This window comes from Myotis brandtii, unplaced genomic scaffold, assembly GCF_000412655.1.
Source record: "Myotis brandtii unplaced genomic scaffold, ASM41265v1 scaffold781, whole genome shotgun sequence".
In the NCBI taxonomy this organism is placed as follows: domain Eukaryota; kingdom Metazoa; phylum Chordata; class Mammalia; order Chiroptera; family Vespertilionidae; genus Myotis; species Myotis brandtii.
Window position 1 is genome coordinate 67,578 of NW_005371136.1, and position 17,846 is coordinate 85,423.

Here is a 17,846-nt window from a genome sequence, read left to right on the forward strand (position 1 = left end):
GTAGGTGGGGGGGGGAGGGGGTGCCAGGCCATAGCAGGGTGCCAGGCAGGGCTGCGGGGCTGCAAAGCTGGGGGCTCAAGCTGGGACCCAATCCCCGCAGACCACCCCAAGAGACCCCACCCGTGCACGAATTTGTGCACTGAACCTCTAGTAAGAAATAATCTGAGATAAGAGCTAAAACTATAAACTCTTAAAACACAGGAGTAAATCCTATGACCTTGGATTAGGCAATGGTTTCTTAGACATGACACCAAAAGAACAAACAATTAAAACTAAGAAAAAAGACATCATCAAACTTTAAAAAATTCCCATCCACTTTCAATTCTTTTGAGTATATACCCAAGAGTGGAATCATGGGTAATATGATAGCTCTAAATTTAACATTTTTTAAAAATAACTTTTTATTTATCAATTACAGTTATTGTACAATATTATATTAGTTTCACACATACAACCCATTGATTTGACATTTATATAACTTACAAAGTAATAACCCAAATAAATCTAGTACCCATCTGACCCCATACATAGTTACGACAATATTACTGACTATATTCCCTATGCTATCCTTTACATCCCCATGACTATTCTGTAACTACCAATTAGTAGTTCTTAATCCTTTCATCTCTTTCATCATCCCCCAAGCCTCTGCCATCTGGCAACTGTCAAAATGTTCTGTATCTATGAGTCTGCTTCTGTTCTGCGTGTTCATTTATTTTTTAGATTCCACATATAAGTGAAATCACATGGAATTTGTCTTCCTAACTTATTTCACTCAGATATTGTGCCCATCCTAGGTCCATCCATATTGTTGCAGATAGCAAGATTTCATTCTTTTTACAGCTGAGTCATATTCCATTTTATACACACACACACACACACACACACACACACACACACACACACCTTCTTCTTTACCTATTCATCTATACATGAACACCACTTAGGTTGCTTCTGTATCTTGACTATTGTAACAAATGCTGCAATGAACATAAGGATGTACATGTCTTTGATTTAGTGTTTTGGGGTTCTTCAGAGAAATACCCAGAAGTGGAATTGCTGGGTCCTTTATCTCTTTTTATATAGCCTTTGTTTTATAATATATTTTGTCTAGTATAAGTGTTACTACACTAGCTTTTTTTTATTTTAATGAAATATCTTTTTGCATCCCTTACTGTTAGTCTGTGTGTGTGTCTTTCTATCTGAAGCGAATCTCCCGTAGTCAGTATATGTAAGGGTCTTATTTTGTTATCCATTCAGCCACCATGTCTTTTGGTTGGAGCATTTAATCCATTTGCATTTAAACTGCTGAGTCTTATGGGATCTCACTTGTAGGTAACAAACTGCTTTCCTCTTGCTGCTCTTAAAATTCTCTTTGAGTTTAATCTTTGCCATTTTAATTATATGTCTTGGTGTGGCCTCTTGGGGTTCATCGTTTGGAATTCTCTGTGCTTCTTGGATTTGTATGTCTATCTCCTTCACCAGGTTAGGTTAAGTTTATGGAAAAGTCATTGAAAAGGGCTTGAGTGAACCCAAAATTTGGGTTGGACATTGTCTTGGGTGGGAGGGGATCTCAGGGAATCATCAATGTAGGGTGAATAGTGTGAGTCAGGTTGATAGACTCAGATATAGCATCCACTATCTGGTTCTGTGGGGGATAGGACTCAGCAAAGGAATGACGGAATAGGCCAGCACTTCTATCTGGGAGAAAGCTGCCCCTCCAATCCTTGCCCCAAAGCCAGACAATTCAGTTCCTCCCCATGTCCCTGGTGCCTTTTGAGCTGCTGCCCCAATGCTGGAGGTTATAGCTAGTGAGTCTGAGGAAGGCCGTGTGCATGCCCTTTAAGAGGAACACCTCAGTCTCCAGCAACTCTCCCATTATACTCAGCCACTATCCCTGCCGGTTTTCACAGCCAGAAGTTTGGGGACTTCTCTTCCCAAGATTGGACTGAGAGGCCTGGGTTGGGGCCCTTCACTCCTAAGAAGGGACCTCTACAGCCGACATATCCCTCCCAATTTTTAACCATCACATGTGAGTATGGGACTAACTCATTCCATGTCTCTGTCCTTCCTACCAGTCAGGATATGGCTTTCTCTTTATGTCCTTAGTTATAGGACTTCTGTTCAGCTAGACTTCAGACAGTTCTGAATGGTGGTTGTTCTGTAGTTTAGATGTCATTTTAATGTGGTTGTGGAAGGATACAAGTACCACATTTATCTACTCCATCATCTCGACTGGAAGCTATAGTGTTCTCACAATGGCTGTGCCATTTTACATTCCCACCAGATTATTCATAAGGGTTCTAATTTCTCCACATTCTACTCAACACTGGTTATTTTATGATTTACTGTTTTGTTTTGTTTTTAAGTATAGACATCCTATTGGGTGTAAAGTGGTAATTCACTGTGATTTTGATTTGTATTTCCCTACTAACTAATGATGTTTTCATGTAGTTCTTAGTCATTTGTATATCTTCTATGGAAAAAATATCTATACATATCCTTCATCTATTCTTTTTCTTTCTTTCTTTCTTTCTTTCTTTCTTTCTTTCTTTCTTTCTTTCTTTCTTTCTTTCTTTATTTATTTATTTATTTATTTTTGGCTTCAGAGAGAAAGGGAGAGATAGAAACATCAATGAGAAACATCAATGATGAGAGAGAATCATTCACTGGCTGCCTCCTGCACACATTCTACTGGGGATCAAGCCCCCAACCCGGGCATGTGCCATTGACCAGAATCAAACCCAGGGCTCTTTAGTCCACAGGCTGATGCTCTCTATCCACTAAGCCAGGGGTCCTCAAACTACGGCCCGCGGGCCACATGCAAATACAAATATTGTATTTGTTCCCGTTTTGTTTTTTTACTTCAAAATAAGATATGTGCAGTGTGCATAGGAATTTGTTCATAGTTTTTTTTTAAAGTATAGTCCGGCCCTCCAACGGTCTGAGGGACAGTGAACTGGCCCCCTGTTTAAAAAGTTTGAGGACCCCTGCACTAAGCCAAACAGGCTAGGGCTATCCTTCACCCCATTTTTAAACAGAGTTGTTTTCCTTTTTATTGGTGAGTTGTGTGAGTTCTTTATATATTCTGTATATTAGACCCTTACCAAATGTACGATTTTCAAGTTTTCTCCCATCTGTAAGTTGTCTTTTCACTTTCTTGATGTCCTTTGATGTATAAAAATTTTCAATGTTGATAAGTTTAACTTACCTATTTTTTCTTTTGTTGCTCACATTTTTGGAGTCAGAAATTTAATTCCCCCAATTTCTTTCAGTTGAGCTATGATAGTTTGGCAACATATAGCACACAAACTCAAATATGAAATCATAGTCTAATTCTAATTGAGACTACTTAGCTCACATATGATGTTGACTCTAAGACTATGTTCTTGCTAATACAGCTAAAATCTGAAAATAATCCTTTTTTTTAACAAATGTAATAAAAAAAGAGTCCCTCCTCCCCCCCATTTTTACATACCTCCTATAGAAGTACCAGTCATACTATTGCTTGTAAGAGTAGCTGAAGTCTCTGACACTGTGGAGGATTGGCTACTAGTGACAGCTGAAGCAGTATCAGAGGCCTGCTCAGAGGTAGATGGATTGGAATTGTTAGTGGAAGCGCTTGTGGTTTGTGATTCCATTCTCGCAGAAGTGGTTGGTACTACAGTAGGTTCTGTAAAATATAAAATGTTTAGTCAGCATTTCAATACAAATTAGGTAATGGGTTATATTTTAATCCAAGCTAACATTTTTATGATAAATGTTAAAGCAAACTTTAATAATATGAACTCTGTAGGAAGTACAATATATAGTAAAAAAAGCTTTCATGAAGTTAAACTGTTAACATTAAAATGTCGTTACTAACGTATGATCACTGCATTTTTAAAAATCCAACAAATGCATATTCTAATAATTCAGATGATTAACAGGTTTTTTGAATAATGATTATATAAGTTTTCTGATCTATCATAAAAAAGAAAAGAGGATAAAGAAAGTAAAAGTCTCTCTGCTATGTTCATACATATTATTATAAGCTGTCAGAAGGTGTTACAAACAGCTCTTTCCCCTTTAAAGTATGGATTCCAGAATCAGATGCTTGGAAAGTAAGTCTGATTTCACTACTGACAGTATGATCCTGGATAAGTTACATAACCACTTTTCATTTTCTCACCTATAAAATTAGGAAACTATTCTTCACAGAACTTTCTTCATAGAACTGTTGCTAGGATGAACGGAGATCACACATATAAAGCACTTTGTATGATGCTTTACATATACCAATAATTTAATAAACATTATTTTGTATAATGTTTTACATAGTAATCACATAATTAACATTATCTATGATGTTTAATATATTTTAATCTCTTTTTACATGTACTTTTGTATGTTTTTCAAAACTTTTTTGTAAATATTCAGCAGTACTTTTTAATAAAAATTTAAAAATTTTGTAGTGGAATGTAAAAGAAATTTCAAGCAGATTTTAACTTATGAATGATTTATATTTTAAACTGATTATAAAATAGTTGTTTAAAAATAGAGAATCTAATTGTTATAACTATACAATAACAATCAGCTCTTAAAAAGAGGGACTCTCTTAATGTGATGTAGAATGAGAGGACAACTATTTTATATAATGCAGTGTGAAATGCGGACTCCTGAAACACGAATAGTACCTGCTTGGTCTATGGAACATTGCACTCTGGCTCCTTAAACAAATGCATTTGCTTGCAGCTAAAAAGTGAAGGGAGGAACCTATGTTTATTTGCAAATGCTTTATAACAGTTTCTCAACCTTAGCAGTATTGACATTTTGAGCTGGACAATTCTTTGTTGGGTGTGGGAGTGGGGATTGAGGGTGTCTGTACAGTATGTTTAGCAGCACCCCTGGCCTCTACCCATTACATGTCATTAGCACTCTCCTCCCAACTGTGAGAACCAAAAACGGCTATAGATATTGACAAATGTCTCCAGGGACACAAAAGGACAGCCAGTTAAGAACCACTGGTCTAATTGATATAGTTAAGTTTTTGGTTTATTTTTAATGAGAGAAAGGTTTCCACTGAAAGAAACTAGTTGGGAAAAGAGGGCATCTACTGATCACTGAAATACTATTAACGTAGTTGAAGTAGTCTGGTTAGACTAATTCTAATGGGTTAAAAGGCTACTCTGTCCCCTTTTCCTACTTACCAGATAATAGGTGTCACATAATAAACACACAGAAAGTTTTCAAACTAGTCATCCTATATTTAACTAACTCCAATTAACCTTTAATTAATCCCTATTATATTAACCACTGACTTACAGGTAATTTATAATGCTTCAAAATAAAAACCAAGGCACTGTTGAATGAATGCAGGCTATGGAGATAAATTATCTCTTCATAAGCATCTTAATTCCAAAGTACTAGTACTCTGAACTAGGATCATCCAAACTGCAAACAGCCCATCTAAGAACTGATTGCCCAAGGCCTCTATTTCTACCTATTTAATGTATCTTTTTTCTAATTTATAGCTAACCCCCAAAGTTAACAAATTTATACATGGTTGACCACCTCCCTAAGAAAATTATGATTGACCACTTCCTTCTAAGATGAAACTAATAATTCCTGAAGATAATTCTCAACATGTAGGAAAATTCATATATGTAGTCATATATTCAAACATGCTACCACTTTCCCTAATCCCTGTTTACTAACTCTAGCTTTCCTTCCTCAGAGCAGTTATAAGCCAAAACAAAACACTAAAACTAAGCAGCACAAAAAGTACATACTATATTACATTAAAGAATAACATACTTTTAAAAGTAAATGACAGCCCTAAGTGGTTTGGCTCAGTGGATAGAGCATCGGCCTGCAGACTGAAGGGTCCCAGGTTCAATTCCGGTCAAGGGCATATACCTTGGTTGCAGGCACATCCCCAGTAGGGAGTGTGCAGGAGGCAGCTGAATTGATGTTTCTCTCTCATCAATGTTTCTAAATCTCTATCCCTCTCCCTTCCTCTCTATAAAAAAATCAATAAAATATATTAAAAATAAAATAAAAATAAAAGTAAATGACACTATAAATAACCAGTATTAACCATTTGAATTGTTATAGCGCTTTACTGTTGTCCATAATTCCAAAGTGTCATTTCTGCCCTTGTCAGTCCAAAGTGGCTAGGCTGAATGTCATCCCATACAATGAAAGGTTGCAGGTTTGATTCCTGATCAGGGCACATACCTAGGTTGCAGGTTCACATTCCCAGTTGAGCGCATATAGGCAGCAGCCAATTGAAGCTTCTCAATCATATCTATGTTTCTCTCTCTCTCTGCCAAATGAAGCTTCTCAATAACATCTATGTCTCTCTCTCCCCTTCCCCCTCTCCCCTCTCCCGCCCCTCCCCACCTCCTGTCCTCGGGTGAAGTTTTAAAAGAAAAAATTTTAAGTGCCATTTCTAATTTTTATAGCAAAAGGTAAAGTATGACAATATTAGAAATGAATAGGTAAGTCTGAGAATATATCAAACTATCACTCGTAAAAAAAATTTTTTTTCTAAGAAAATAACTACCAAGCAATAAAACAATAACCAGAAAAAATTTTAAGCACAATTACTATATTATAACCAAGGTTATTACTGCAAATTGAAAAATAAGATTTAAAAATCTGAAAACTTCTCTGTAGTTTAATAGCATAGTAAGATATTTCATTTTATCAAGTTTTCTTCATAATTCTACAGTTACTACTCCACCTTACCATCTTCATCAACAGTAAGGTCCACAACTTCTGCTGCATTCTGCCTCAAGGGCTGTATCACAGTAGAAATCCTACTGCGGTTCCGTGGCTCCTGTGGTCGACTTGTATGAGAACTTGAACCTTGGCTCCAATGAGATCTGGAGTGTCCAAGGGTTGAACGAGACCTTAAATGATATCAATATTAAATTAGTAAACATAAAAAAAAATTCAGTTACCAAGAAATAATAAGCCTTTCTTTACAGAGTGAATTGGGAAATACTTCATGTAAGACTTCTCCAAAGAAATAATGGTCACAGAATTAAAAGTTTTGACTAGCACAATGTCTGTCTGGCACTCAATAAATATTTTCTGAATGAAATATTTACCAACCAACTGATCTAAGAATATGAGAAATGATACGTTATCATTTTACACCAATTACTGGTGTGAAATACAGGATACAGTTTCAAGAATAATGCTCTTTTCAATAGTTAGTGTGAATATTCGCCCGGGTTACAATCAATTATTTACATTTTATGTAAATACCTAAATTTATTCACAATGGGTAAAGTAACAAAAATATAAACACCAGAACACTTGGGGAGTCCTAAACCAAGCTACCAGTAAGTTTCTGGTACTGATCTAAAAGAGATTCAAGACACTAGAGAAATTTCCTGGGATCAGAAAGGGTAAGGATGGTTGCAGCTAGTTTACTACAGATGGTCCCTGATTTAATGGTTCGATTTAGGATTTTCTGACTTTGCAATGGTTTGAAAGCAAGATGCTTCCAGTAGAAACTGTACTACAAACACTGAATTTTTATCTTTTCCTGTGCTAGCAATATGTGGTATGATACTCTCTTATGGGGCCGGGCAATGGCAGCAAGCTGCAGCTCCCAATTAGCCACCTGACTATGAGGATAAACAACGGATACTCTAGTGTATTCAGTGTGTATTCATTGATTTTGTCCAACTTTAGGCAATGTGTTCTAAGTACATTTAAGGTAGGCCAGGCTAACTTATGATGTTTAGTAGGTTAGTTGCATTAAATGCACTTTCTTTTTTTTCTTTTCTTGACTGGTTTTGAGATAGAATTGGTATTTAATATTATTTAAATGCATTTTCAACTTATGGTGTTTTCAGCATTCAATGGGTTTATTGGGATGTAACCCCCATTGTAACTGGAGGAAGATCTGCAATTTGTAGGCTTAAGAAACATCACTTGTTTCAACTGCGTTGTGCTTTTAAAGTATATAATCCACAAACCCTCAACACCTAACTTTTATCATCTTTTAATCATATGTATGGTATTGTATATGTGTACCTAAATTTCTTACCTTGTACATTTCATTACAAATATTTTTAAGGATTCACTGTAATGATCTGAATGACTGAGGGTACAGAGGGGTAATATATGCAGTCCTAAAGCTCCAGGAGAAAAATACATGTTTTAGGAAGGTGGGGCTTATGAAGTCAGTGTTTTCTTCTGCCCAAGCTGAATGTAAAACTGCTTACAGGTTTACTGTTACCATGCATGAAAAGAGTGAGCCAAATTCATTAATATTCAGTTCATTAGGGGTGCAAACTCAACCATTCAGAAAAGAGCTCAAGAGTTTTGAAAAGGTTCAAATGAAAAAACAGGAGTATGAAGATTAATTCCTGAGACACAGTAAAAAAGGACATCACAGCTCTAGCCAGTTTGGCTCAGTGGATAGAGAATCAGCCTGCAGACTGAAGGGTCCCGGGTTCGATTCCAGTCAAGGGCGCATACCTCAATTGCAAGCTCCAGGGCCTTGTCCCTGGTCGGGGCTTGTGTGAGAGGCAACCAATCAATGTGTCTCTTTCATAACGATGTTTCTCTCTGTCTCTCTCCCCCTTCCACTCTCTCTAAAAATCAATGGAAAAATATCCTCGGATAAGGATTAACAAACAAACAAAAAAAAGAAGCCCAGCCAGCGTGGCTTGGTGGTTGAGTGCTGACCTATGAACCAGGAGATCAAGGTTCGAATTCCCTTCTGGGTACATGCCCTGGTTATGGGCTTAATCCCTAGTGTGGGGCGTGCAGGAGGCAGCAACTGAATGATTCTCCCTCATCTTTGATGTTTCTATCTCTATCTCTCTCTCCTTCTCCTTTCCTCTCTGAAATTAGTAAAAGTAAAAATAAAATTAAATAAATAGGAAAGCACATTCCAAGAAGAATTGTATAGACTGAAACATGATAGTAAACAACTGTCTCAGGATGAAATGGTTTTGGATGAGGAGAGATTACCATTTAAAATTCTTAAGAAACCAAGATTCTAATGAGACTGTGTAGTTTATTTCTGGGAAGCTGTTAACAGCTGCAGAAAGTTCCAGGTCCACTTTGCAATACTCTTGTGAAAGCTACATAGGATGCCTTAACTCAAATATGCTGAGTGGAGCATCAACAAAAAAGTTGGATTTATGGACAGTTGATGCGTGTGGCAACTAATAAATCCTGACACAAAAGAATCTGAAACACAGATGCATTATCTTAAAGAGAAAGGGCCAAGTGCCAACTAAACAGTGACAAACTTAATACCTTATTTAACAATAAGGAAAATAAATATGGGTCATAAGCACTATGTGCCTCTTTTTTTGTTACTGTTAATCCTCACCCAAGGATATTTTTCCCCCACTGATTTTTAGAGTGGGAGAGAGAGAGAGATAGAAACATAAAAATATTAATGTGAGAGAGATACATCAATTACTTGCCAACCGCATGCGCCCCATCTGGGGCTGGGGATCAAACCTGCAACCCAGATATGTACTCTTGACTGGGAAAAAAACCCCGAGACCCTTCTGTGCACAGACCACACTCTAACCACTGAGTCATGCCAACCAAGGCATAGTGTGTGTCTTTTTCAAGATCACTGGCCATTACTGTGATAAATACATCTGCTTGAACATTAAGCGTCTCCATGACAAAACAGATCTTCAGTTCCACAAGGAAAAACAGGTCTGTAATTTTAGCAATCTTTGTTGTTCATAAAAACTCAGTGTCATGCCGAAACCGGTTTGGCTCAGTGGATAGAGCGTCGGCCTGCGGACTGAAAGGTCCCAGGTTCGATTCCGGTCAAGGGCATGTACCTGGGTTGCGGGCACATCCCCAGTGGGAGATGTGCAGGAGGCAGCTGATCGATGTTTCTCTCTCATCGATGTTTCTAACTCTCTCTCTCCCTTCCTCTCTGTAAAAAATCAATAAAATATATTTAAAAAATAATAATAATTTAAAAAAACAACAACAACTCAGTGTCATAATAAGCGCTATGCACAGTCAACGAGATAACACTGCCATATACAATGGAGCATCAACTTTCCTCAGAGTCTGGGAATATCATTTAGAACTTAAAACAAACAGGGATATATTATACAGTGGTCTCTTCCATCCCATTAGAAGTGACACTCCAATGGAAAGTGGCTAGTGGAAAAGCACATTCTAAATATGCTTTTGTTGTTGTGGTTAATCCTTACCCAAAACCCATGCCTGGGTTTTGGGCTCAATCCCCTGTCAGGGGCATGCAGGAGGTAACCGATTGATGATGTTTATCTCTCATGAATGTTTCTTTCTCTTTATCCCTCTCCCTTCCTTTCTCTCTAAAAAATAAAGAAAAACATATTTTTTAAAAAAAGAAAGAAAAGCACTAATCTGGTATATACATACTCAAACTAGGTCTCAAAAAAAAATGGTAAAAGATGCAAATATCTGCAGCATAAATGTTTAAACACTTCTACTTAAAATTTCAAATATACAAACTAGCAATTAAAATCTTACCGATAGCTTTCTCCAACTGTTACAATCTCCACTTCACTATCAGTTGAGGTAACATTAATTTCTTCATTGGCAGCGACTTGGGGAGTGGACGAAGCTTCTATCACCACAACATCTTCATCAATACTTCCTGGAAACAAAAAGAAGAAAAAAAAACACTTAAAGGGCATCTGCCATCTTGCTAATGGATATACAAAAACTTTTATTTTGACTTTGACTATAAAATTCATTACAAAAGTAAAAATCTTATCTGTAAAAATGGAAGGTTTTTTAAAAACAGCTAAACACACAGAAAAATAGTACCTAATTCTCTTGATCTGTATGTCTTCATGTTTATTTCCTCTTTTATAATTTTTGTTTGTTCTTTACAAAATTTTAGTGGTCTCCATATGGATTTGTATATTATATAGAGATATCAACACTGTTATATCTAAAGAACTGATTTTAAGATCTTATATAAGGTATTCACATTCTATGATATTTACCCTTTACTCTCTAAAATAAAAATACATTTGCTATATATTTTCTCCAAGGTTGTAATTTTCTGTGATATAGCATTTTTCTAAGAAACACAGATATTAGTTTTTGAGTTTTATATGCTATGAAATGTATCATTTTTGTACTTGTTTTTTTCTAAATTATTCTGTTTGGAAAGTGCTTCCTTATTTGAAGGATGGACATATACTATATTTGGTTCAAGGTGTTTCCTCAATTATTTCATCTAGAACTAATTTTTGTTTATAGTATTAGATAAGATTATAAATACAATCTGGCCCTGACCCTCCCTATTACCAAACCATTTCTTAAAAAATCCTTCCTCTCCCCCTATTAAATTTTGAATCCTCCCGTTGTACGTTACATTTTGAAGCCATCTATTAATCCACTTTGACCTAGATTCTTATGTCAGGGCAATACAATATTTTTAAAAGAGTTTTTCTGAGGCATTAGTTTCATAATTTAAAAATTCCATAACCAAGAGGTGAAAGCAACCCAAATGTCCATCAGTGGATAAATGGATAAACAAAATGTGGTACAGACATAGAACAGAATATCATCTGGCCCTGATGAAGAAAGGAAATATGCCCTGCCAGGTATGGCTCAGTTGGTTGGGCATCATCCTGGGCATCGTACTGTGCATTGAAAAGTTGCTGGTTCGATGCCCATCGGGAAACATGACCAAGTTGCAGGCTCAATACTTAGTAGGGGGCGTGCAGGAGGCAGCCAATGGATGTCACGTTCTCACATCAATGTTTCTCTCTCTCCCTTCCTCGCTTTCTGAACATCAATAAATTATTAAAAATATTTTATTTTAAAGGAAGTAAATACTATCACATACTGCAACACAAATGAACTTTCAGGACATTATGCTAAGTGAAATAACGCATTATGCTAAGTAAAATAACACAAAAAAACGGTATGATTCCACAGATCCATGGAGAAAAAAGTAGAATGGGTTACCAGAGTTGGGGGGAAAGAGGGAAAGGAAAGTTGTTTAATGGGTATTAAGTTTCAGACTGCAAGATAAAAAAGTTCTGCAGATCTGTTTCACAACAAAATGAATACATTTAACACTACTAAACTGTATACTTAAAAATTATTAAAACAGTAAAGAAAAAATTATGCTCCATTACTTCTCTTGCTCTAATTTTTCACAAATCTGGTACTGAATGTCTTTATTCAAACACTAAAGGCCCAGTGCATGAATTCGTGCATGGGTGGGGGTACCTTGGCCTGGCCAGAAATCGAGGCCTATCGGGGGGCTGGCCGGGGGGAGGGTCCCCAGGAGGTTGGCCAGCCCGGGGGAGGAGCTGTGGGAGGTTGCCTGTAGTAGTGCACCGACTACCAGGGGGCAGTTCCTGCGTTGTCTGCCTCCTGGTGGTCAGTGCGCATCATAGCAACTGGTCAACCGGTCGTTCGGTCATTAATGGTCACTTAGGCTTTTATATGTATAGACTAGAGGCCTGGTGCATGAAATTCATGCACTGAGGGGGGGTGTCCCTCAGCCCAGCCTGCACTCTCTCCAATCTGGGACCCCTCAGGGGATGTCTGACTGCCGGTTTAGGCCCAGTCACTGTGGGATCGGGCCTAAACCAGCAGTCGGACATCCCTCTCACAACCCAGGACTGCTGGCTCCCAACCGCTCGCCTACCTGCCTGCCTGATTGCCCCTAACTGCTTCTGCCTGCCAGCCTGATTGCCCCCTAACCACTCCCCTGCCTGCCTGCTCCCCTGCCGGCCTGGTCCCCCACCAACTGCCCTCCCCTGCTGACCCGGTCACCCCCACTGCCCTCCCCTGTCAGCCTGGTTGCCCCTAACTGCCCTCCCCTGCCAGCCTGGTCACCCCTAACGGCCCTCCCCTGCCAGCCATCTTGTGGTAGCCATCTTGTGTGAGGGTGTGACAGTCAATTAGTATATTGCCTCTTTATTATATAGTAATAGAGGCCCGGTGCACAAAAATTTGTGCACTGGGGCTGATCAGGGGGTTGGGGTGCCTTCCCCTGTCACGAACAGAGTAGGGCGGATAGGGAGGTTGTGGCCCCGCCCCCTGTCACTCACAGAGCCACAGGGCGATCAGGGGGTTTGGGCGCTGCCCCCTGTCACACACAGAGCCGCAGGGCAATCAGGGGATTGGGGAGCTCCCCCCTATCAGGCACAGAGGAGGGCTGATCAGGGGGTTGGGGTGCCTTCCCCTGTCACGAACAGAGTAGGGCGGATAGGGAGGTTGTGGCCCCGCCCCCTGTCACTCACAGAGCCACAGGGCGATCAGGGGGTTTGGGCGCTGCCCCCTGTCACACACAGAGCCGCAGGGCAATCAGGGGATTGGGGAGCTCCCCCCTATCAGGCACAGAGGAGGGCTGATCAGGGGGTTGGGGTGCCTTCCCCTGTCACGAACAGAGTAGGGCGGATAGGGAGGTTGTGGCCCCGCCCCCTGTCACTCACAGAGCCACAGGGCGATCAGGGGGTTTGGGCGCTGCCCCCTGTCACACACAGAGCCGCAGGGCAATCAGGGGATTGGGGAGCTCCCCCCTATCAGGCACAGAGGAGGGCTGATCAGGGGGTTGGGGTGCCTTCCCCTGTCACGAACAGAGTAGGGCGGATAGGGAGGTTGTGGCCCCGCCCCCTGTCACTCACAGAGCCACAGGGCGATCAGGGGGTTTGGGCGCTGCCCCCTGTCACACACAGAGCCGCAGGGCAATCAGGGGATTGGGGAGCTCCCCCCTATCAGGCACAGAGGAGGGCTGATCAGGGGGTTGGGGTGCCTTCCCCTGTCACGAACAGAGTAGGGCGGATAGGGAGGTTGTGGCCCCGCCCCCTGTCACTCACAGAGCCACAGGGCGATCATGGGGTTTGGGCGCAGCCCCCTGTATCACACAGAGCCGCAGGGCGATCAGGGGGTTTGGGCGCTGCCCCCTGTCACGCTGATCCCGGTGCCGGGAGCCTCGCTGCTCCGCTGATCCCGGTGCTGGGAGGCATATTACCCTTTTACTATATAGGATAGAGGCCTGGTGCATGGGTAGGGGCTGGCTGGTTTGCCCTGAAGGGTGTCCTGGATCAGGGTGGGGGTCCCCACTGGGGTGCCTGGCCAGTCTGGGTGAGGGGCTGAGGGCTGTTTTCCGGCTGGCGAGTGACTAAAGCTTCCAACCGCTCCTTGTTTTCTTCTCTTTTTTTTTTTTTTTTTTTGGGCCAGCTTTAGCTCTGGGGCCTTGCTGCTGAAAACATAGATACAATGTTGCGGTCCGAGCCCGGCTGAATGGAAGCCCTTTTCTGGGGTTTTGTTTAGCTTCTTATTTGCAACATAGTATATAGTTGCTTAGAGTTGCAACTGAGAGGCTGGCAAGTTAGGCGGGGAACGTTGGAGTCTGCAGCAAGCAAGCCTCCCTGCTCGCTTCAGTGCCTGGCTGCCGGCCGCCATCTTGGCTGACAGTTAATTTGCATATACTCACTGATTAGCCAATGAAAAGGGTAGCGGTCGTACGCCAATTACCATGTTTCTCTTTTATTAGTGTAGATTATATAGTATTCTCCTCTCTTCATTCATTACCATCACCTGTCAATGTTAAGGTCAACTAATAAAGTGTAAACTACAAATCATGTTTGTATTAAGAATTTTCTCATAATATGAATATTGAGAGCTAAAAACTACACAATTTTAAGTGTACATTTCAATGATCTTAGTAAACTTTTAGAGCACAACCACCACCACATTCCAGTTTTAGAATATTTCCAATACCCTAAAAAAATCCTGCATGCCCTGTTTCAGTCAATCATCATCCCTCCCAATATCCCTATAACTGACCTATTTTCTGTCATTATGGACTGGTATCTTCAAGAGTTCTATAGAAATGGAGTCACACATTACATACACTTTTGTATGTATACTCAGTTTATTTACTTTGAGATTTATTCACGTTGTTGTAACAATAGTGTATTCTTTTTTATTACAGAGTACTATCCTATCATGAATATACAATTTATTTATCCATTCTTCTGTTGATGGACACCTGGATTTCTTTCACTTTTGGCTATTTTACAAAGAAAGCTTCTATAAACATTTATCTATAAATCTTAGTAGATACATGTATTTTCATTTTTCTTGGGTAACTATTGAGAAATATAATTTCTAGGTACTATGGTAAATTTATGTTTAACTTTTTGAAGAAATGCAAAATTATTTTCCTAGGAGGCTGTACAATTTTAGATTGCCACCAGGAAAATAAGGGCCCGAGTTTCTCTACAACCTCATCAATAACTGTTATTACCTATTTTTTATTATAGTTGTTCTGGTGAATATATGGTGGTATCTCACTGTGGTTTGATTTCTATAACTAATGATGTTGAGTATTTTTTCAAGTGCTTATTAGTCACTTTGATGATGTCTATTCAAATCTTTTGCCCATGTTTAAATGGACTTTGGTTTTACTGTTGAATTGTTAGAGTTCTTTATATCTTTACATATTCAAAACAAAAGCCCTTTATCAGATATACTAGTTATATTTTCTCCCAATTAGTAGCATGTCTTTTTATTTTCTTAACAGTGTTGTTAAAGCAGTCTTTAATTTTGATGATGTCCGAATTAGCAATTCCATTTATGAATCATGCTTTTGGTGACATATTTAAAAAATTTCTACCCAGCTGAAGGTCACTCCTATGTTTCTTTTATTTATTTATTTTTGCATTTTCTTTCTTTTCTTTTTTTATTGCTTAAAGTATTACAAAGAGTATTACATATGTCCCCCTTTTCCCCCCCTGACAATCCCCCGGCCTCCCCTACCCCGCAGTGTCTTATGTCCATTGGTTATGCTTATATGCATGCATACAAGTCCTTCGGTTGATCTCTTACCCCCCGCCCCCCCATTTATTTATTTTTTAAATATTTTATTGATTTCAGAAAGGAAGGGAGAGGGAGAGAGAGAGACAGAAACATCAATGATGAGAGAGAATCATTGATTGTCTGCCTCCTGCACACTCCCTAGTGTGGATCGAGCCTGCAACCCGGCATGTGCCCTTGACTGGAATTGAACCTGGGACCCTTCAGTCCGCAGGCCAACACTCTATCTACGGAGCCAAACCAGCTATGGCCATGATCCATTTAATTTGTGTGTTTTACATGACTGTAAAAGGTCTAAACTCATCTTTCTTGCATATGAATGTACAACTGTCCCAACACCATTAGTTGAAAAGACTAGAGTAATTATCTGGTAGACTCAGGTTTTCCTAATTATTATTTACAATTAGAAAATCAAGGGGAAAAGAAAAAATTCTGAGGTTTGGACTGGAGTGGCATTAAGCAACAATAATGAAGTCCTGACATGTCTAACATTTATTCCTTCATTTATTCATATAAACAGGTATGTATATATGCTATATAAATATACAAAATATATATTTATTTTTCTCATCCAAGAATATTTCTTGTCATCTACGAAAGTCATCTTTTATAAATCTCTAGAAAACGTGTAGGGTTTGGTTTGATTATAAAGGTAACTCTCTATAAAGCTAAATAATTTTATTCAGAGGCCAAATATACTCCTATTAAGATTATTCATATATTTTATTCTCCTTGCTGCTTTTGTAAACGAGCTCTCTTTTTCATATTTTCTACTAGTATGTAATCCATTGATGTTTTATATTCATTTTTATTCAACTCACTGGACTCTTGCTTACCACAATGACAACAAATGGTTCAAGACTCTTGTCACTGTAATTTATGCAGTTTACATTCCTTCCCCCAAGGTACTATTCCTTGGCAACCTGGAATTTATCTCTAATACATCTCTACATCATTAGACATCTGTACTACTTCAAAAGCTGGCCAGTATCTGGAGGAGGTACAAGTGCATGACAAGGTTCTACAAGATATTCTCTGGTACTCCAAAGAGAAGAACAAAGCAGGCACTGATAAATCACAGAGGTAATGAAGATGTTCTGATTTGGAGAAAGTTAATTTTGAATAATTCATAATATCATATTTATATTTTGAAATATTTATAAATCACTATATCAATTAAATAGGAAAATTAAGATTTAACAGTTATGATATGCACATTTTTGAAGTAGTTTCAAAGTTCTAAAGATTACACACATAGACGTACTGAAACATAGTAGTACTGAGGTAGAATATATTTTTAATAGCATAAATATATCTTATAAGCAGAGAAAACAAAATAGCAGCACTCAAGTGGCTATTTAAAATAATATTCTAGATTCAATTTTCAAATTACCTTCTCAATTCTTGCTTCATAATCATATACACAATGCAGCTTAAGGTAGGAGTACAAGGGAATAATCCTATCTAATAATAGACAAACATGGTAATTGACCGTACCTTCGCTATGCCTCCCATTGGCTAATCAGCATGATATGCAAATTAACCCAACCAAGATGGCGGCCGGCAGCCACACAGCTGAAGCCAGCAGGAAGCTTGCTTGCTCCAGTGATGGAGGAAGCCAAGGTTCCCGCCTGCTGCGGCCTGGCTCTTAGCTCCAAAAGCAACAAAGTTTCAATTATAGAAGCTAAACAAACCCCAGATACCTGCTTTCAGCAGGCTGTGGCCACAGAGCTGGCTCTCAGCTCCAGTGACGGCAACAAAGTTTCAATTATAGAAGGTAAATAAATCCCAGAATTAAAAAAGAAAAAAAAGAAAAAAAGGAGAGGCTGGGAGCTTCAGTCCCAGCCAGCCTGAAAACGGCACTCAGCCCCTCACCCAGACTGGCCAGGCACCCCAGTGGGGACCCCCTCCCTAAAGGGGGTGTGGCCAGCCTGAAAACAGCCATCAGCCCCTCATCCAGGCTGGCCAGGCACCCCAGTGGGGACCCCCACCCTGAAGGGGGTGTGACCAGCTGCAAA

At 39.4% G+C, this 17,846-nt stretch overlaps 1 protein-coding gene across 8 annotated transcripts in view; it reads right to left on the reverse strand.

Moving 5' to 3' along the window:
* The window catches only part of RNF111 (ring finger protein 111), a 103,762-nt gene that overhangs the window by 30,873 nt on the left and 55,043 nt on the right, over nucleotides 1-17,846 (reverse strand). For all 8 annotated transcript variants that reach the window (XM_005883281.2, XM_014530875.1, XM_014530877.1 and 5 more), the window contains exons 3-5: nucleotides 10,504-10,630; nucleotides 6,733-6,896; nucleotides 3,479-3,673 (exon numbers count right to left, since the gene is read on the reverse strand). In XM_005883281.2, the coding sequence (XP_005883343.1) occupies nucleotides 3,479-3,673; nucleotides 6,733-6,896; nucleotides 10,504-10,630 (486 nt within the window). The remainder of the gene's footprint in view (nucleotides 1-3,478; nucleotides 3,674-6,732; nucleotides 6,897-10,503; nucleotides 10,631-17,846) is intronic.